At 45.0% G+C, this 21,681-nt stretch overlaps 1 protein-coding gene across 1 annotated transcript in view; it reads left to right on the plus strand.

Moving 5' to 3' along the window:
- LOC138295327 (uncharacterized) overlaps nt 1-8,982 on the plus strand; it is a 360,326-nt gene extending 351,344 nt beyond the window's left edge. The window contains exon 14 of the mRNA XM_069233551.1: nt 8,460-8,982. Coding sequence (XP_069089652.1) covers nt 8,460-8,479 — 20 coding nt within the window. The 3' untranslated portion in view covers nt 8,480-8,982. The remainder of the gene's footprint in view (nt 1-8,459) is intronic.
- The last annotated feature ends 12,699 nt before the right edge of the window (nt 8,983-21,681 follow it).

Consider the following 21,681-nt stretch of genomic DNA (forward strand, 5'->3'; position numbering starts at 1 on the left):
TCTGCTGCAGGTTTCCCGCATGCCCACCTGGGGTACTTCTGGACTTCTGCAAGAGATTTTGGTTTTGAGAGCTCCTGCCAAACTCCTTGGTACCTCAGGGTTGCTGAGTCTCATTGTATCAAGTAGGCTGATAGGGGAAAAAAGCCCTCATGACCAATCAGATTGGTATATTGTGGACCTGTGGATTCCCATGGAACAAACCGCACAGATATGCATGTTTTGAACTTTCATTTCTCAAAAACATCAGATCACATTTTCACTAACTCAAAAAAAAAATCATGCTTTCTGGGTTAAGATCTAAAAAAAAGAGAAGGGGACAGGGTGGGAACATCCTGATCCCCCAGAGCCAAAAAGCATTTTTAAAACATTTTTCTAGTGAAAATAGCTAAGGATCTGTGGATCTCATGAAAAATTACAAAAAAAGAACCATCTACCACACTTGTTTATAGTTGAGTGCCTGGGTGGGCCAGGTCATAGGCACATATATAAATATAGATTTTGAGGAGGGAGTTCACATGGAATCCCTCCCCATGGCTGATATTGGCCCCAGGGACCGTCACCTGCTTGGGGGCGGACCAACATTAAAAGGAGCAAAGGGGGGCTGTGCAGCTCCCCTCTCAGACTGTTTACAGCCCCACTGACCACCACCTCCCCGGAGCAAGGACGAAATAATGCAGAGGAGGTAGACTTTCCTCCTGGTCCTTTAACAGCCCCAAGGACCACCACCTCCTGGAACCAGCTCAAATTAGAAAAAGGGAGAGAGGGGCTGAGTGGTGCCTCCTCTTGGTCCATTTTCTGTACTGGGGACCACCACCTCCCCAGGGAAAGACCTGCAGAAACAAAGGAGGGGGATGCATGGCCCTCCTCCTGGAGTCATTAATGGTCCTGGGGACTGCCATCCCCCAGGGCCAGCTCCCTAGGTCCTGAGGTGCCCCCTTGAGGGACATAGTTGTATGCTGACTCTTGTTGGGAACATTTACAGTACCCGCCATGGTAGAGCAAAGAAGAGAGAACAAACATTGACTCCCATGGTCAGGAGCAGGAAAACTACAATCGCTTGCTGGGAGTAGACTTTTCATCTATTTTCCTGCTTGCCTGAAAAAAAAGTGGGCCGACCCTGGGGCTAAAATCAGCATGCCCCCTCTGCCCCTGAACTAATCGGCTGGACCCAAGGGAATGGGGTCCCTGGAGCCAAAAATTGGGAAATTTTCAGGAAGCTAAAATAAAAATGAATGACATTACTGAAAAATGGACAGAAGAAAGACATATTTTAGGTAGTTTCTTAACACCATGGAGTGTCAGAAAAACCCCTAAATACCAAGAAGTACCTCCTGGAAAATATATGTCAAAGTATAGGATTTCATGATAACATTATAGAGATTGAGTTTGCATGAGCGTTCTAAACATGTTTGTAACTGCTTCACGTCAGTGACAGATTCTTACTGTACCAAAACATCTGTGAGAGCTCTACGCTAACCCTATATTGCCAATTTTCTATTAGTTCATCTCAAAGTTCTTATGTGGAACTTTATTCAGGTTTCAAAAATATCCAATGTTAAAATCCTCAGCTGAAGTGCACATCCACTTTTAATTCAGTTATAGCTACCTAGGGCCGACTTTTAGTTACTTCAAATCACCGTAACTATCACTTATGAATATCTATGGCTTTGTGCTAGTAAAATCTGAACCTAGCTATAACGTTCCTGTACCCTGTGGTTTCTTAAGAGGATTACTACATTTTTTTTGAAATTCTATTTCCTAACTATAACGTCCTTGTAACCTTTGTTTTTTTTCAGTGAATTTCCATGTTTTTTAACGTTAAGTAATATTTAATAAGTTTAAATTTAACCAAACATTGTTGTGCACGGCCTTTGGAAAACCCTTCATAAGCCCCCAATCCCGCGCCACACACAGCCTTTGGATTTGGGTTGGGGGACGGCCAGACTCCTGCGGCCTACCCCTTATAAGCCCCCAAACCAGCTCTGCATGGAAGCGGTTGCCACAGACCAGGCGCTGTGGCCACGCCCCAATGAGCAGCCAACCTTGCACCAAGAATGGCCTTTAGAGGTGGAAGGTGGGGGGGTTAGCTGAGGGTGAAGTCTGCAGTTATGCCCTATGCCAAACCCACCATAAGCATCCAACCCTGTACCACTCATTCGGTTGGGTGTGGAAGTGGTTGCCACAAGGATGGGTCTGTGGCCAACCCCCAAAGAGCCCCTCGCACTGCCAGATTTGGACCCCAAACACCCCATCCCAAGGCCAGGCCAATTTTTGAAAAAGGGAGGGGGCTGCAAGGCCTGGAACGATTTTGGTCTCAGGGACCATAATCTCTGGGGCTTGGCCCATTATTAAAGTAGTTGGAGCCACGTGGTCTCCCTTCCCAGGCTGAATTTGGCCCTGGGGACACTATCACCCAGGCCCAGCAAATTAACTTGTGCCCTAAGACAACTATAACTCGCACCCTTGCCATGCACATCATCAATATTTTTTACTGCGAATGTTAAAGTGATAATATCAAAGATATCGTAGAAGATGTTGTGAGTAATGTAATATCTCGGGTAATTAGCAGTAATTGAGGAGTGCACAAGGTAGAGTTACCTTATGTCACAAATTATAATTATTTGAAATAACTTTAAATATAACAGCTGGATAGTTTTGTGTGGGTAAAATCTAAACCTAATTAAAACATCCCTGTAACATATGTTTTTTAGAGACTTTCTTAGATTTTTTTGTATTCTATTTCCTTACTATAATGTCCTTGTAGCCTATGTTTTTTTCAGTGAATTTTTAGGGTTATTTTAACATTATGTAAGATGCCTGTCGCAATGCACGGTGAGGGAGGTGGGGTTGGACACAGGGCCTGTCCTTGCATTGTGCTGCCCCCACCCAATCTTGCTGCTCCTGAGTGTAGGAAGGTCGCCTCTTTCTAGCCTTGTTACCCCCACTTTTGGCCTGTTCGTGAGTATATGTCAGGGTGTTTTTACTGTCTCACTGGGATCCTGCTAGCCAGGGACTAGTGCTCATAGTGGGAAACCCTATGTTGTCAGTGTGTTTGATATGTGTCACTGGTATCCTGCTAGCCAGGACCCCAGTGCTCATAAGTTTGTGGCCTATATGTGTTCCCTGTGTAGTGCCTAACTGTATCACTGAGGCTCTGCTAACCAGAACCTCAGTGTTTATGCTCTCTCTGCTTTTACAATTGTCACTGCAGGCTAGTGACTATTTTTACCAATTCTCATTGGCACACTGGAACACCCTTATAATTCCCTTGTATATGGTACTTAGGTACCCAGGGTATTGGGGTTCCAGGAGATCCCTATGGGCTGCACCATTTTTTTTGCCACCCATAGGGAGCACAGACAATTCTTACAAAGGACTGCCACTGCAGCCTGAGTGAAATAATGTCCACATTATTTCAAAGCCATTTTCACTGCACATAAGTAACTTATAAGTCACCTATATGTCTAACCCTCACTTGGTGAAGGTTAGGTGCCAAGTTACTTAGTGTGTGGGCACCCTGGCACTAGCCAAGGTGCCCCCACATTGTTCAGGGCAAATTCCCCGAACTTTGTGAGTGCGGGGACACCATTAACCGCGTGCACTACACATAGGTCACTAATTATGTGTAGTGTCACAATGGTAACTCCGAACATGGCCATGTAACATGTCTAAGATCATGGAATTGTCACACCAATACCATTCTGGGGGGGCAATTCCATGATCCCCCGGGTCTCTAGCACAAAACCCGGGTACTGCCAAACTGCCTTTCCGGGGTTTCCACTGCAGCTGCTGCTGCTGCCAACACCTCAGACAGGATTCTGCCCCCCTGGGGTCTGGGCTGCCCAGTCCCAGGAAGGCAGAACAAAGTATTTCCTCTGAGAGAGGGTGTTACACCTTCTCCCTTTGGAAATAGGTGTGAAGGACTGGGGAGGAGTAGCCTCCCCCAGCCTCTGGAAATGCTTTGATGGGCACAGATGGTGCCCATCTCTGCATAAGCCAGTCTACACCGGTTCAGGGATCCCCCAGCCCTGTTCTGGCGTGAAACTGGACAAAGGAAAGGGGAGTGACCACTCCCCTGACCTGCACCTCCCAGGGGAGGTGCCCAGAGCTTCTCCAGTGTGTCCCAGACTTCTGCCATCTTGGATTCAGAGGTCTTGGTGCACAATGGACTGCTCTGAGTGGCCAGTGCCAGGAGGTGACGTCAGAGACCCCTCCTGATAGGTGCTTACCTCTCTTAGTAGCCAAGCCTCCTTTCTCAGTAGCCAAACCTCCTTTTTGGGATATTTAGGTTCTCTCCTCTGAGCTACTCCTCAGATAATGAATGCAAGAGCTCACCAGAGTTCCTCTGCACTTCCCTCTTCGACTTCTGCCAAGGATCGACTGCTGACTGCTCCAGGAAGCCTGCAAAACCGCAACAAAGTAGCAAAAAGACTACCAGCAACCTTGTAGAGCCTCATCCTGCCGGTTTTCTCGACTGTTTCCTGGTGGTGCATTCTCTGAGGGCTGTCTGCCTTCACCCTGCACTGAACGCCAAGAAGAAATCTCCCGTGGGTCGACAGACTCTTCCCCCTGCTAACGCAGGCACCAAACGTCTGCCTCACCGTTCTTCTGGGTCCCCTCTAATTCCTGACAAGCGTGGTCCCTGTAACACAGGAGCTGGGTCCAAGTGTCCCCGACAGTCCAGTGGCCCTTCTGTCCAAATTTGGTGGAGGTAAGTCCTTGCCTCCCCACACCAGACAGTAATCCTGTGTACTGCGTGAACTGCAGATGCTAGGGCTTCTGTGCACTTTTGCAAGACTTCCGTTGTGCACAGCCTAGCCCATGTCCCCAACACTCCGTCCTGCATTGTTCAACTCGCTGAGTTGGACTCCGACTTCGTGGGACCCTCTTTTGTTGTGCTGAGTCGACCAATGTGCTCAGATCTTCTGAACGCCTGTTCAGGTGCTTCTGCAGGTGCTGCCTGCTTCTGCATGGGCTCTCCATATTGCTGAGTGACCCCTCTGTCTCTTCACCAAGGGGTGACTTCCTGGTCCTTCCTGGGCCCTGGCAGCACCCAAAATTCTCAACCGTGACTCTTGCAACTAGCAAGGCTTGTTTGTGGTCTTTCTGCGTGGAAACAACTCTGCATCCTCCAGCACGCCGTGGGACATCTTCTGACCAAAGGAGAAGTTTCTGGCACCTTCCATTGTTGCAGAATCTTTGGCTTCTTCCACCCAGAGGCAGCCCTTTTGCACCTTCATCCGGGGTTTAGTGGTTTCCCGGCCCCCCTGGACACTTGCGTGACTCTTGGACTTGGTCCTCTTCCTTTACAGGTCCTCAGGTCCAGGAATCCATCTTCAGTGCTTTGCAGTCAGTTGTTGTCTTTGCAGAATCCCCTATCTCGACTTTACTGTCTTTCTGGGGTAGTAGGGTAACTTTACTCCTACTTTTCAGGATCTTGGGGTGGGGTATCTTGGGCACCCTTAGTGTTTTCCTACACTCCCAGCAACCCTCTACACACTACACTAGGCCTGGGGTCCATTCGTGGTTCGCATTCCATTTTTGGAGTATATGGGTTGTGTTGCCCCTAGGCCTATTGTCTCCTATTGCATTATATTGTGTTCTACAGTATTTGCACTACTTTTCTAACTGTTTACTTACCTAATTTTGGTTTGTGTGTATATTTTGTGTATATTACTTACCTCCTAAGGGAATATATCCTATGAGATACTTTTGACATATTGTCACTAAAATAAAGTACCTTTATTTTTAGTAACTCTGAGTATTGTGTTTGCTTATGATATAGTGCTAAGTAATATAAGTGGTATAGTAGGAGCTTTGCATGTCTCCTAGTTCAGCCTAAGCTGCTCTGCTATAGCTACCTCTAGCTAGAACACTTCTAATCTACTAAAAAGGGATAACTGGGCGTGGCACAAGGTGTAAGTACCACAAGGTACCCACTATAAGCCAGGCCAGCCTCCTACAGTCTTCAATTCCTTGATTGTCTTCAGATAAATCCATGGTTAGGCACCACTTTAGCAACTGTTTTTATTTACTGTGCTTCATTGTTCTTTATCATTAAACAATAAGACATCAGCCACACAGTTTATATTACTTGTATCCACCTCTGCGACTGCCTAACAATGTCCTTTGATAGCTCCATCCTTCATAGGAGTTCCATATACAACTCTTGTCGAACTCACATCTCAATGGACAAAATAATACATCCAGGAACCTCATATTTTATTACACTTGTGGAGGCAGCCTCAATACACCATATGCCACCTGTTTGTATTGTCCCTTGTTTCTTCAACAGTGAGCTTCCTCCAGATGCAGTGTATTGTTCCATGTTCCTTCCTGCTTCCACATTTTCCCTCAATGCTCACATCCCACAGCAGACTCTTACTTCTTCTATTCATTTTGTACCCACTTGCAATTTTTTCCTACTTACTACCTTGAAGCTAACCTGCTATCCCAAAACGTCATTACGCCAACTTGCACATGTAAAGAATGGACCCTTTTGAGGACAAAAATAACAAAGCATTGGTGGATATTTACATCCTTGTTGAAATACACTATAATGTTTTTTCCATTTCACAAACCTTTGCAGTAGTGCACCTAGAAAGCTGCGCCAAGCACAGATTTACCTCATATAACTACACATGTCTTGTGACATCTCCAAGGTGATCCTGTCCTATGTAGAGTATTCTACACAGCATAGGTTTCTGCTCAGGGAAATAGAGCCCCCTGCATAATCCCACTCTTCTGCCTGTGGAGAAGGCCCTTTCCCTACACCTGCATCAAATGTGAGGATGGTCCATCCCCCTTCCCATCATGGAAGGAGAGTTACTGCAGCTGTTGGCTGGAGTACATTTTCCAACCATTTCCAAGATTGGAAAGGGTCAGATTATAATTTACGTTTATGGATGTTTACACATTCTTAGCCAGGCATTGTAGATTTCACTGTTCTTGAAACTGCAGAGGTAAATGCATTCAAGCCCGTCTGGAATCTAGAAAGGTGTAAATGAATGTATTCCCTAAACCATAAACACTTTTGCATCTCAACCTTCCTTTGTAACCCAATATGTTCTTCACACAGAGGGCCAGATTTACAAGGTCTTAGCGGTACCAGAGCCTCAATTTCACTGACGCATGGTGCTTTTCACTGCACCATATTTAGATGGAGGCGTTAAGCCACTTTTTGTAATGCCTTCTTCTAAACATGGGCCCCTTCAACACACTTTTCTGCATCAGAGGGGCGTGCAATGGTGGTTGCTGTGGGTGTTCCACCCCAACACCCATTGCTTTTGACGCTGCCCCAGATTAACAAGAAGACATAAATCTGAGGCAGTGCCAAAATCTAACGCCACCCTATGGGTGGAATTAGCATGACACAACAAGGAGGAATACTTTTAATCCTCCTCGTTTTTTGCTCTTTCTATGTGTGCTGCATTCTGCTGCACACATAGAAAGAGCAAAAGGCCATGAATGATTGTGTATGTGCAGGAAGGTGTACTTTTTTGCACATAAACAATCATTCCATTCATTCCAAAATGACACTTTGGTACTTCTACGTGTGCTGCATTTTGCAGCACACATAGAAGTGAAAAATCACCAATGTAGATAGTTTATGTGCAGGAAGGTAAAAAAAAACAATCTATTCCCTCAATGCAGACACCTTTGCACTATGATGCAAGGATGCCTACATTGATGCAGGCAGCTTAATTCAGCACCGGCCTGGGGGCAAACACAGGGGTGCTCCGTATTCCTGTAAATATGGCGCATCCCTGCGTTTTAAAAGCGGTGCGGTGCAGCGCGGCACTGCTATTTTTGGCGCAGCAGTACGCTGCGCTGCTCCACTTTGTTATAAATCTGGGTCATAGTGTTTATAAAATCTCTTGACACTCTTCAAATTGCTTTCCAAAATATCCAAAACAAGCTGAATGGGGAAATGCAGGATGATCTGAAGAGTTTGGGGTTGAATGTGGTAAATGAAGTGATGCTGATATTTCACAGTGAGCAGAATTAATGGGGATAGACTTTGTGTAAAGAGATTTAGGAGAGCTCATAATACCTGAGTCTTTGCTTTCATGGTCTTCGGATGTTTATCAACATGTCAGTGAAGAATTATACACATTATACAGGTGAAGGGCCTGTATCAGCTCTTTCCCTGCTGAAACTGATGTTGAACCCGATCATTTTTTTCATATATAATAACATTACAATAAATATGATTTTGTTTTTCTTTTGTTAACTTAATAGCCAATAGAAATAACCAACTAGTGCATACTGTTTAATTGTACAAAGACTGGATCCCTCTGCATGAGACCTGCCACAAGTGTTTTGCACCCACTAACCAATAACAAGCATCTGTGTATGAAGGATGTTACACTGGGATTCCTTGTATGTGTAGTCAGTGCATGTATCATAGTGCACATATAGTGATTTGTGTCTCATGCACTGTGCTTGTATGTTTACAGATTCCTCCATACCAGCCTGAATCCACCCTCATATGAAGAAACTCCTGGGAGCAGAAGGATTGTGGTCCACGCTTCCACCGCGGAGACAGGAAACTCACCATGTTCAGTCTGGTTTTGTAGCAATGGCCTCTTTGGTATTGAGGGAGGCTCTTCATTGCTGACCTCTTTCACAGCTTCATTGCTTGGATCACCTAATTGATAATGCTTCATTTAGTGTCAAATATTATTCATTGGCTCATGGAATCAAAAATATGTGGCACACCTTCAAGGCTAATTATTCTCTTTTATGCAAACATCCACTCGTCTATTAAAATCCATTCGGTTGTTATTCTAAATATTTCTCTTAACATCAAGAAATTTTGACTTTTCTAGTGAATTTCCCATCCAGTAATCGATCAAGCCTCGATCTTGTTTTTCTCGGACTGTATTACTTAATTTAGGAGCTACGCCAATATGCAGGTGTTCACACTGTAAAATAAAAGGATGATTGTTGTGATGCATCTCAAATAAAGTTCATTAAACATTACAATATTTATTGTCCTTAGTTCATCAAATCCATTACACTTTGATTCACTTTAAGTTCCATCTTCCTTTGTTTATGTAAAACATAACTTTTGTATCTATTGTAATCCTTAATTTCAATCTACCTTGGGCCTGCTGCAGTAAAGCATTCTTATCTATCCAGAGCCTGTGCTGTGTAAACATCAGGCTTCAAAACAGGAACCCTTAAAGTGCAAAAGCACCACAAACCCCACCCATATTATCAGCACAAACACGCTAACACTGTGAAGCACAGCCAGCCAGCTGGCAGGAGAACTGATCTTTTGGCATATCAAAAAACATTTAACTCTATGAACAACTCTTTGAGAAAACAGCAAGGAGGATATTTTCTGGCTTCCCAGCGGAGTATTTGTGCCGATTACACGGCTATCATTTTTTAGGGTCGAGCCTGCGTCGAATGCGCGTGCGCATGCGTTTCACTTGTGAGACGCTTTAGTAGTAAGAAAAGAGCTCAGAGTCCCGTCCATGTCACGTCATTGTCTTTCATTGGTTCGTGGGCTTGTCTTTTAAAATCTGCTTGCTTTCATTAGTGGAAGGCATGCATACGTCACGCCTTTTCCGGTGGTTATCCCTCCTCAAGCTCAGTGAACAAGTACTGAAAACATGCGAAGTTTGCTGTTTTCCGTCCGGTTTGTGAACTACTTTTTATCTTTTTTCGCAGCGCGATCTCGCTTGGCAGAAGTCGAGTGCTTTCCATAACATCGACCCTGTTACATAGTTAATTGCACTTTTGCCGGTTACGCAGATAATCGAACTTTTGCCGATAGGTTTCACTACGAGTGAACTGTAGCAGCGCGATCGTGCTCTTTTTTTTCCATTTAATGTGGCAAGATAAATCTGGTTGGGAGTTTACAACTGCTAATAGCTCTAACTCTGAGAAATGCGAGACCCGTTGCATTACAAATGCTTGTGATGACTTGACATGTTTCCGTCTCACAGTCATATTGCTTTTTGAGGGAAATTAGAAGATTACAATTTAAAAAAAATACAGCATGGAAATTAGCAGCCACTGATTTGCAAACGTGATTGAATTGGCAGCAGCGCGCATTTTCTGATTTCATGTACACGCGTCGTGTGATCTGCGTCTCCTACAAATGAAATTGTGGAATCCGCGCGGCCATCTGGAAAAACTTTGTTTTGTAGCGTTAATTATTAATTATGTTCACTAGTGAAGGGATCGAGATTGAGGGCTACTGTGATGCAATAACTGTCATGAGTGTGTTCACGTGCAAAAAAAGTAATAGGTGTTTTTCTGTCACATTAGAAAGACATCTTTTGTGGCACATTATTTTTTATGGCTATGCAATCAGTGACACAGTAATGTGAATATTCTTTAGCGTTGTCATTAAGGGCATGTGTCTGACACTGAAATTTGTGATGGGCCAGTGATTGTGATGTAGAAATTATTTTGCACAATAGTTAAGAAAAAGACGAATTCACGTGTGTTAATTGTGATGGCCATTTTATCTGAAATATTATGTGTGATAGACATAGGCACTGCCTTAATAAATGTGTTAGAAATGTCTTCTGGCACAATATTTGTAGTGGTCATGTTCTACTGCCCCCTTTACTTTGACAGCACATTTCACTACGAAATTAATTGTACTGAGTATATTTTTCTGAAGCATTAATTATAATGAACGTGTTTATAAAATAAGTTTGTGATGGCCTAATCAAGTGTAAAGGTAATTCTGACTGGCATATTTTATGGCTCCAATCTGTTCTATTACTGGCATATTTTAAGCTTGCACAGGTGTACAAGGGTATTCTCTTCAGTTTTTGGAAATCCTGATGTTCATATCTCGTAAGCACCTAATGTGAAAGGGAACTATGCCATGTCACTGTTGGCATTACTATGTGGCACAATATTGCAAAAGACATTATTTTATTGTTTATGGCCAGTAGTTCTACACAAATCATTATTCATGATGAAGATAATTTATTTTGTTAGAGTGTTTTATATGTTTACTACTCCTAATGAGTATTGTTTTCCTTTGTACATTAATACATACAGAAATCATGTAAGTGACACATTTTTTGTGTCGAGCGGGCAAGCGCTCTGGCCTGTTGTAATCTCTGTGGGCTTTTACCACGCCCATTCTTGCTATTCATTCTCTGTTGTGCTTATTTTAAATACTTCATTTTTATTGGCCCATTTTGTGAAATGTCCCTCCTTTGTGTGTCGAGTTCCCTCCCAGGCAATTTCACTTAGTGAACATTTTTGTTGGCCATCACACTACATCATGCTTCCTCCTGTTACAGTGTGTGATGGCCCCTCCTCCGGTTTAGTTTTTCCTTTCATCCCAGCCGTGATCCTTTTTAGTCATTCACGCAGGGAGCCAATAACTCTCGCACTCACGCTCATTGCAGCTGCGGCGCTTTGAATTGCCTTGCTTATGTCAACTGTTTTACTTTTCATTTTCAATTTATGTGTCAAGAAAAGTCCAGTTCGGAATGTACAAGGCTAATAGCTCTAAGTCGAGCAAACGCTAGACCCATTGCATTGTAAATGCTTGTTATTTCTTCAAGTAGTTTCTTTTACCCAATGCTCCGACCAGCAACACAGTGAAAGGACTGAATGTTTACCACCTGCTGTGGTTTGTTCACGGACTTCGAAAAAAGGGAAACTGCACATGATTGAGATGGCAGACTGTAATAACGCGCCACACACTAATGTAGTAGAACGAGGTTTATTGACAGACTCCTTGCACAGCACCTCATCTCCTGTCTGCCTCCTGCTCAGCTCTCTACCAACATTCTAAGTGCACTCCCGGTTGTTCCATACTCCAACATTCTGTAGGAGAACCTTTGAATGCTCCACTATTACAAGGAAATGTGGTACATATAATTACACAAGGTTAAGTTTCCTAAAAGATAAGATTATAATGTTTGTATAATGATTACACTATATAACTTGAATAATATTCCTATGTGAGTTGTAACACTTCCCCCTTTCCACCAAAACATAATAGAGTCTGCATCTCAATTGTATATTACTACTGCATAAGATAGGGCCATATGTAGGAAGCCGTTTGCATGGTGCAAACTGCGAAAATCGCAGTTTGCGCCATGCAAACAGCCTAACGCGATGCTCATTCACAAATTGCGAGTCGGTACCGACTCGCAATTTGTGAATGCGACTCGCAAATAGGAAGGGGTGTTCCCTTCCTATTTGCGACTTGCATCGCAATTCGCAGTTACCACCAGTGTCACACTGGTGGTAATTCATTTGCAAAAGGGAAAGGGTCCCCATGGGACCCCTTCCCCTTTGTGAATGTGGGCATAAAGGTTTTCTTCAGAGCAGGCAGTGGTCCAATGGAGCACTGCCTACACTGAAAAAACGAAACCAAATGTTTTCGTAATTATTTTCATTTTGCAACTCGTTTTCCTTTAAGGAAAACGGGCTGAAAAATGAAAAAAAAAAAGCTTTATTTAAAAAGCAGTCACAGAAATGGAGGTATGCTGACTTCAGCAGGCCACCCATCCCTGTGAGTGCAGGGACTCGCTATGGGGTCGCAAAATGCGACCCACCTCATTAATACTAATGAGGCGGGTCTTTGTGACCCCATAGCGATTCGCAGAAGGTGTCTGAGACAACATTCTGCATCTGATTTTGCGACTTGCAAATTGCGAGTCACTCAGACTCGCAATTTGCAAGTCGCAAAATCGGATTTTGCTACATCTGGCCCATAGTCCTTGTGCCATGTTGGACGAATATTCCTCCTTGGGGGATCAGTTGGGCTTCTCCTCGTCGTAGTATCACTCAGTTCCTTGCTATTTCCCTGTTCAACCTCCAACTCGCTGCCTTGGTCTCGAGTTATGTGGTCCATACTCAATGTGCGACCGTCCTCCAGGGTCACAACATTCTTATGCACCTTCGCTATTCTCAAAGGTTTAGAGAATTTGCTGCCTTCCTTCCGAGTGGGTCCAGGGAGTTTTACTCTGACCCATTGCCCAATGACCCATTGTTTATTTCTTGTGCCCTATTTGTTGTCGTACCAGTCCCGGTACTCCCTCTGGTTCTTTCGTACTTTCGTTACAACCTCCTCTCGTCGTACCCAACAGGGTTCGCCACCTGTCAACCAATTAGGATTCAATTTAGTCCCTGGTAGCCTTCCTTTGAGCGAGAGGAACAGGGATATCCCTGTGACCAAATTGGGTGTGGTGTGATATGACCACAACATTTGCTTGAGCGCCACTTCACTAGATTCTCGTGACATAGTCGCTAACTGCAAACACTCCTTGATCATCCTGTTAACTCTTTCCACGAGGCCATTAGCTTTGGGGTTATACAATGCTGTCCTAAAGTGCTGGACCCCACTTTTCCTCAAGAACTCATCCATGCCCCCTGATGTGAATTGTACGCCATTGTCTGTAACAATGGTACTTGGGATCCCTTCTCTGGTGAATGCCTCCTTCAAGAAATCCATGACATCTTGTGTTGTCACATTATGCACGATTTTAGTCATCACCCAATGTGAGTGATAATCGACTAAGACTTGCTCCTGTTGAAATTTGTCGTGGGTAGGTACTCCAGCAGCTAGCAAAACCTGCAGTTCTGAAGGTGATCCAGATGCTAAGACATGATTAGCTTCTTGCTTCGCATTCTGCTTTCTCTCTGGAACAGGTGTGATGGACATTGAAGCCCTAGTCTTTTTCTTGCAAACCTGGATGGTCCCAGTCTCTTCCTGAGACTGACGTTCAGCTCTGGCCAACACAGCTGATGTATGCATGCCATGTAGGATTCTGGTCCTAATATTAAACCAGGGGCAATTATATCATGACCCTAGAAACATTTAGGATCTTGCTTCTCTTCCTCCTACATTGATTATGGCTAACTTGACATTGATCTCCAACTCAACTCGGTCAATCGAGTAATCCATGCCACCTCCATTCTCTACCAAGCCTGTGCCATTGCCACAGAGAGAATATTCCTCATGTTTGAAATCCTTATTCCCATTGTAAAGCATAGACCTACATATTCAAGAGTGTAGGAATCTTCCTTACATTGATAGTGGCTTCTAACCCAATGCTATTTGGATGCTTGTCCTTAAGAGTATTTGAGTCCCTTTCCCAAGAGCCCATTGCAACTAAGTTCACAAAATACTGACTACAATGGGTGCAGCTGGTACAAGGTCTTTCATCTGACAGTCTCTTTTGTAGGGCCCTTCCTTGTGACACCTAAACAAGTCATCACCCTTAGTTTGGATGGATCTTCCTATCCTCCCTTATCCTTGTGTTCCTCTTGTGTTCCTGACTTGGAACCCAAATCCCTTTTTGCCTTTGACCTCTGTTGGACCTTTGGGAATTGCAATGACCCTTCCTTCTACTATGGAACCAGTCTATTAATAGTTCCACTCTCGCTGTTGGCTTAGAACCATGCTGCTCCAGCCCTTTGTTAACCCTGTCAGATAACCAATTATCAGCTAACATCAGAAAGTTCTCTAAATCTTTTTCTCTCAAAACAGACAGCTATTTCTCACAGGGGATAGAGCATTCCTTTTTGGGGCATTGTATAACAATAAACTGGTTTAGAGTTTGGAAATGTTTGGCCTCCATCCACCTCATCCACTCACTTCAACCACACAGCACACCATGATTCAAAGTGACCAACAGAACACCATCCACTCATTTGCTTACTTTGAATCTCTGATGATACTGTGCTAAATTGTGCCAAACCATCTGAAGAGAACGTCCTTTTTTGCTCAAGGATCATCTGATCAACCATAGGACTGACATTTCTTCTATAAGCAGACAATTCATTAACGTGACCCTAACCACATCCTTAAAAACCTAAAGTCTAGACATTATCTCAAAACTCACAAACCATTTCAAACTATACTTGTACACAAGCTGTTTTAAAATCTTGGCAGGTACACCTGCACAGGTGGAATTGAAATTGCTTTTCTCAGATGTATCTGTCTCTGCTGCTATATTGAGCTCTTCCTTTTCTAAGGCTATTCTCTTTCTCTCCATCGCCCTCTCTCTCATTCTTATTTCCCTTTTCTTCCTTTCCCATGTTTGTTTTTCTCTGGTCCTCCCCTCCTATCACTTCCACTACCTTTTCTCTTGTTTGCTGTTAGTTTATTTCCAGTCTTTCCTCTCAAACATGCTAGCCTTCTCTTCTTCATCAACAATAGCACTTTAGGGCACCAACGGCAGGATTAGGGCCTTAGCCAGACTTAACCAACACAGGGGAACAACTATTGAAGTTGGTGACTGTCTTACCCTTGAAATTGGAAAGGGCTTATGGGAGATCTCAAAGAACACATAGAAGGAAAATGTCAAGGGTGTCTGGAGAAATCCTGTGCTAAATATCTAAGAAGAGCCTAACACCACAATACTTCCACCATAGGTTCCTAAGAGGGTAACCTTTCAAGAGTCTAATAAAGTTTCTTGCCTACCACCCAGTTTCTCTAACTCGTCTTTTAAAAACTTACAAGTACTTCTCTAACTTTTTGGGCTTCTCTCCCAACAAGATATGTTAATTGATATATGGACAACGTGTTGAGATCTGCTTCCCTCATCCTTGTATCTTCCAGTTTAATGTGTAGGTAATTAAATGTTTAGCTGAACTTACTGTTCTCCTCAAAATGTTTGTAACTGGAACATATAGATCTCAAACTGCTTGCCACTAATTGTCTGAACCTGTGTGGGGCTGCATGGCAGTTGAAGGGTACAGTGCCCCAGCCTCGTTGGTTGAGGCGATTTGCCACTAATATCCTACCTGTTCTGACGATTGGGTCATGTACAACTATTTCCACACTTGACTCAGGGAAGAGAGAATTAGCAGTTGCAGGCTTCTCAGGGAGATAGTTTGGAAGGCAAAAGCTCAGAACTGATCACATAACTAATTAAACAATAACATCTAAAACAAAAGTTCTTTAATCGCAAAGCAGACATAAATACTACACAAAGTGGTGTCTATTGGGCAGCTGCAGCCTCTGTGACAAACAAGTCTTCTTGCTTTAATTGTTAATTCATTGACAGCGGCAGCATTAGGCTTCTGAGCCCATGGTAGACAGTGCGGCAACAGGCAGGCCCTTGATGTGGTAGAGAGAATGGAGACCCCTTCCAGGTGCTGGTCAATCCTGGCCTCACTTTGTGGCAAAGATAGCCTTTTCTGGGTGTTCATCCGGGCTTCTTCTCCTGGACAGTCCCTTCTCCTGCAGGGCCAGGCAGAGTTCTTCCCTCCCCTGGCAGGCAAGTAGGCTTCTTGGTACTTAAGGCAAACCCAAAGCTCCACCAACAAAAACTGCAGACTTCAAGAAATGTCCCTCCGATCTGGAGCACTGGCTATCCAGCAGACACCAGACCTGGTTGAACAGCAGCTTTTTGACTACTCTGAGTACTCGAGTACTTTTAGTGCAAAGAATTTAAATCCAGACAGCACCCTGGGTTTCAGATACAATTAAAAGCTAAAAAAAGAAATGTTGCAAGCAAGAGAAAGTCAGGAAGAAAGATGATAAAATAGCAGAACAATAGAAATATAAGGTGCTGATTAGAAAATATAAACATACTATTACAGATGTAAATTATTTACATTAAAAAAAGACATGGTACAAAAACCCCACTGAAGAGCTTTTTTTCAGTGGTGAACCATTAGACTAACTCTCGCTATAAAGGTTTTACTCAGGTTTTTTTCTGTCAAATTAGCTTGCTTCTTCCAAATCAAAATCAGTACAATCTATTGTTATATGGTTCCTACTATGATAATAGGACTGCACACATTAGGACAGCAGAACTTCGTAATGTGGGTACAAAGTCCTTCACATCAATAGTAACTGATGGCCCAATTCCTGGCTAGGTCACAGTGCCTCATCTGGACTTCCAAATAATAGGGATGGAAAGAGATTATGGAGACCTCAACATTACTCTTATACTCCCCAGGGAAGGCGAGAAACAAAGGAGATACAAGATAAGTTTTCAATACATTATTGAAACAATCGCAATCTAGAATATAACAAGTGAGTAGCAATAATTACTCAGATCAAACAAGTCAGAGTAATCAGCATTATAAGCAACCATGATGAACGTAGTTCTAGAGGCTCCTATCTAATCCTAAAACTATGCTGATAGCATAGTGTATGTACCCTTCTGCCTGGCCCAATCTTAGGGATTAGCCACAGCCCCAAATTTAAAGGCTATGTCCGGAGTCAGCCTGCAGCATAGATGGCAATCCTTACTGGGCTGATAGATTAGCACCAGCAGAGCTGCATGTCGAACACAGCATTTGTCCCAGGGTGGTCGTGGCTGGCATGCCTTCTGCCCCTTCACGGTCAGTGCATCATTTATATATTAAACTCAGGCTGTGTTGGAAGCACAGCGCTGATGCAATGTTGTGTCTAAATGTTAGAAGCTATCTCTTGAACAAGCAACACAAACCATGATATAATGTACAGTATTCTTACCCTTGGACAGAAAGTACTAATTATATACCTTGCAAGGGCTAAGCAAGCAGCTCATTATGTATATTTCTAAAATAAAAGCAAGCTAATACAAGTGTGTGAACGATTCTTGCTAGAAAGGCCATACTTATGTTAATGTGAAATATAAAATAAAGCTAGAAAGAGCGGGACCAACTCGGGTCCAAGAGGTCCTTATTACACTGGATTCATTGAAGCAGGTCAGGTTATAGATGCTTCTCATCCTAATGCAGAAAGTTAAAAAAATGTATGCCCCTAATGGAAGTACAAATCACACACTTCATTTTGATGAGTAAATTGGGTTCTTCTTCGGACCCTTGTTTGCTGCACATTATACTGAGAGTTCCTGAGCTTACCTCTAAATATCTCATGTTGCTATTCAATATGATTATTGATTTGACCATATTTAGTAGTGTCAGGATGGATACCTCTCATTAAGAAATCATCTGCTAGTCCTAGAGAATAAGAAATTAGTGGCCCATCCCATTGTGGATACATTTTAAAAAGGGCTTCAAACTCGGAGCTAGCATAAGTAATAGATACACATGTGTGATTTGACGATTCACAAATCGACTTTAGTAGTGGCCACGAAGTCTGCCCTGGTAACAACAACCAATGAGATCAGAAATAGTGTAGGTAGAGGTGGTTCAGCTATACCTATATTATTAGACCTTTTGGTCACATTTGATACCGTGAGCTACTCCGAGCTAATGTCCCATCTCATCAAACCCTACAATTGCTGCAATCTTTTTTATCAAATAGGTCATAGATGGTGACTGGTAAACAATATTGTTCCAAACATTATTACCTGCTTTGTGAGGTGCCCCAACTTTTTATATTATGTCTCCACCCAAACAGTCTTGATTAGTTCTTTGGGCATATCTGTCTTCTCTTATGCTGATGACAACAGATATTGGTCACTATGGCCCTCATTTTGACCCTGGCGGTCCTGAACCGCCAGGGCCACGGGCAACGGAAGCACCGCCAACAGGCTGGCGGTGCTTCAGTGCCCATTCTGATCGCGGCGGTAAAGCCGCGGTCAGAAAAGGGGATCCGGCGGTTTCCCGCCGGATTTCCCCTGGGCCAGAGGATCCTCCATCGCCGCCATGGGGATTCCGACCCCCTTCCCGCCATCCTGTTCCTGCCGGTAAAACCCGACAGGAACAGGATGGCGGGAACGGGTGTTGTGGGGCCCCTGGGGGCCCCTGCACTGCCCATGCCACTGGCATGGGCAGTGCAGGGGCCACCTAACAGGGCCCCTGCAGGATTTTCACTGTCTGCTATGCAGACAGTGAATATCGCGACGGGTGCTACTGCACCCGTCGCACCCCTGCAACTCCGCCGGCTCCATTCGGAGCCGGCTTCATTGTTGCAGGGGCTTTCCCGCTGGGCCGGTGGGCGATCTTTAGGCAGTCACCCGCCGGCCCAGCGGGAAAGTCGAAATGACCCCCGCGGTCTTGTGACCGCGGTGCGGTCTTTTGGCGGTTTCCGCCCGGCGGGCGCCGCCCACCGGGCTCAGAATGAGGGCCTATATGTGATGACAACCAGAGGCTATATTGATTTTTCAAAAATTAAACAGTAAGTGTTATTGTTTGGATGAATGACAACTGTTGTAGTTGAACACACAGAAAACAGAAGTTCTTGTTTTTGGAAACCAAGGAAATACCTGTTCTGCTCCATGGTGACCAATGGAGTTAGGTAATCTTGCTGTTCCACTCAAATCAGCTAGAAACCAGGGTACAGTCTATGATGAGTTGCTTGCTTTCAACACATAATATCTGTTATTTTGTAATGTTCTCTGATTTTAAAAATACTAAAAAACATCTTTCAATACATTTCCTTGACTTCTCATAAGGCAATGGTATCCTGAAGAAGGTGACATGGAAATACTCATGTCACACTGAAAACATATCAACAATGCACACTTCACCATGTGTAAATTGTACCAATGGAGTCATGGAGGTAGTACTAATGTTGCTCAGATATACTCCATATTTGGCATGGAAATGTATACTGTAAACAAAATGTGCAAATTGTCAGGGAGATATGTCTCTAAAATCCACAACACAATGAATTGCATAAACCAGTCTACACTGGTTCAGGGACCCCCAGTTCCTCTTCTGGTGTGAAACTGGACAAAGGACACCCTAGGGGTGGTGCTCAGAGCTCCTCCAGAGTGTCCCTCTTTTTTGCCATCTTGGATTCAAGGTCGGCAGGGAACTCTGGGAGCATCTGAGTGGCCAGTGCAGGCAGGTGATGTCAGAGCCCCATACTCATAGGTGGTCACCCGGCTAGGTGACCAATCCCCCTTTCAGGGCTATTTAGGGTCTCTCTCTTGGGTGGTTCCTCAGATTTGTTTTGCAAGACTCCAACAGGATTCCTCTGCACCCTCCACTTTGACTTCTGACTGAAGAAACTGCATCTGGATGCTCCAGAACCCGACAAGCTGCAACAAAGAAGCAAGGTGCTGCCTGCAACATTGTATCCATGGCTCCTTCCAGCAACTGCAACATTTTCCCGGTTGTGTATCCTCTGAGGACAGTCTGGGGGTCATTCTGACCCCCGCGGGCGGCGGTCGCCGCCCGCGTGGAGGGAGCCGCCATATGGCCATTCTGGCTTTCCCGCTGGGCTGGCGGGCGAACGCCAGAAGGCCGCCCGCCAGCCCAGCGGGAAACCCCTCCCCACGAGGAAGCCGGCTCCGAATGGAGCCGGCGGAGTGTGTATGTGCGACAGGTGCAGTGGCACCCGTCGCGTATTTCAGTGTCTGCATAGCAGACACTGAAATACAAAGTGGGGCCCTCTTACGGGGGCCCCTGCAGTGCCCATGCCATTGGCATGGGCACTGCAGGGGCCCCCAGGGGCCCCAAAACACCCCATACCGCCATCCTGTTCCTGGCAGGAGACTCGCCAGGAACAGGATGGCGGTATGTGGGGTCAGAATCCCCATGGCGGCGCAGCGCGCTGCGCCGCCATGGAGGATTCTCATGGGCAGCGGAAAACCGGCGGGAGACCGCCGGTTTTCCTCTTCTGACCGCGGCCGAACCGCCGCGGTCAGAATGCCCTGCGGGGCACCGCCAGCCTGTTGGCGGTGCACCGCCGGGGTCAGAATCACCCCCTCTGTCTTCAGCCTGCACAAGAAAGAAGACGGAATCTTCCTTGGAGTGAAGGAGTCACTCCTCTGCATCTGCAGGCACCAACTGCAAAGACAACCGGCTGTGTGGATCCCTTCTCCTGCTGAGCTGCATGGATCCTGCAAAACAGGTGGTAGACTGAAGTGGTCCCGACTGTCCTCTCTTCCGCTGTCCAACTTGCGTAGAGGTAAGCCCTTGTCTGCCCATGCAGGTCAGTACCATCAATCACAGTGTCATTTGCAGCTGCCAATGCATGTTGGCATCTTTTACAAGGGATCTTCAGGCATCTTGAAGCTCCAGCCCCCATCACTCCATGCTGTGACGCACAGCTCCCTGAGTGGTTCTCCAACGGAATGGGACCCCTTTTCGTACTGCTGTGTAGGCTCCCTCTTCAACTGTCATCTCCTCGTCCTGTGGGACTCCTGTGGGGGCTGCCTGTGCTTCTGTGGGCTCTCTGTGTTGCTGAGAGCCCCCTTTGGCTCCCCCTCCTGGGTAGATTCCACCTGGTCCTTCCTGGTCCCCGACAGCTCCACTTGCAGCCAACTGCTAGTTTTGCGTGTGCCAAAGCTTGTTGGTGGAATCCAAAGAGGCAAACCAGACTGCAATCCTCCTTCTGGCATGGGACATCACCTGCATCCTCCAGGAACTCAACTTTGTCTTCCTGGTTGCAGTGCTGACTTTCCTTCATCACTGTCGACTCCTCTTTTGCACCTTCAGTCTGGTGGGTAGGGGCTCCTACCCTTCCTGGACTCTGCTGTGCTTGCTGGATTTGGCCTCCTTCTTCCACAGGTCGTCTTGTCCAGGAATTCTCTGTTGGTGTCTTGCAGTCTCTTCTGGGCTCTTCTGGGCTTTGCATTCGTCTTCTTTTCTTCCAAGTAGGTGTTCTGGGGAAATTACAGTGATTTACCCCTGCTTTCCTAGTCATTGGTGGGTGTTGTGGTACTTACCTTTGGGCTTTCCTAGTACTCCCAGGACCCCTGTACACACTCAGCTTACCAAGGTAGGGGACCGACTCTCGCATTTCATTTTTTTAGTATATGGTCTGTGCTCCCCCAGGTCCATTATCTTCTATTGTGATTTTCACTAATTGCACTGTTTTCTAAC

This window comes from Pleurodeles waltl, chromosome 5, assembly GCF_031143425.1.
Source record: "Pleurodeles waltl isolate 20211129_DDA chromosome 5, aPleWal1.hap1.20221129, whole genome shotgun sequence".
Classification (NCBI taxonomy): Eukaryota; Metazoa; Chordata; class Amphibia; order Caudata; family Salamandridae; genus Pleurodeles; species Pleurodeles waltl.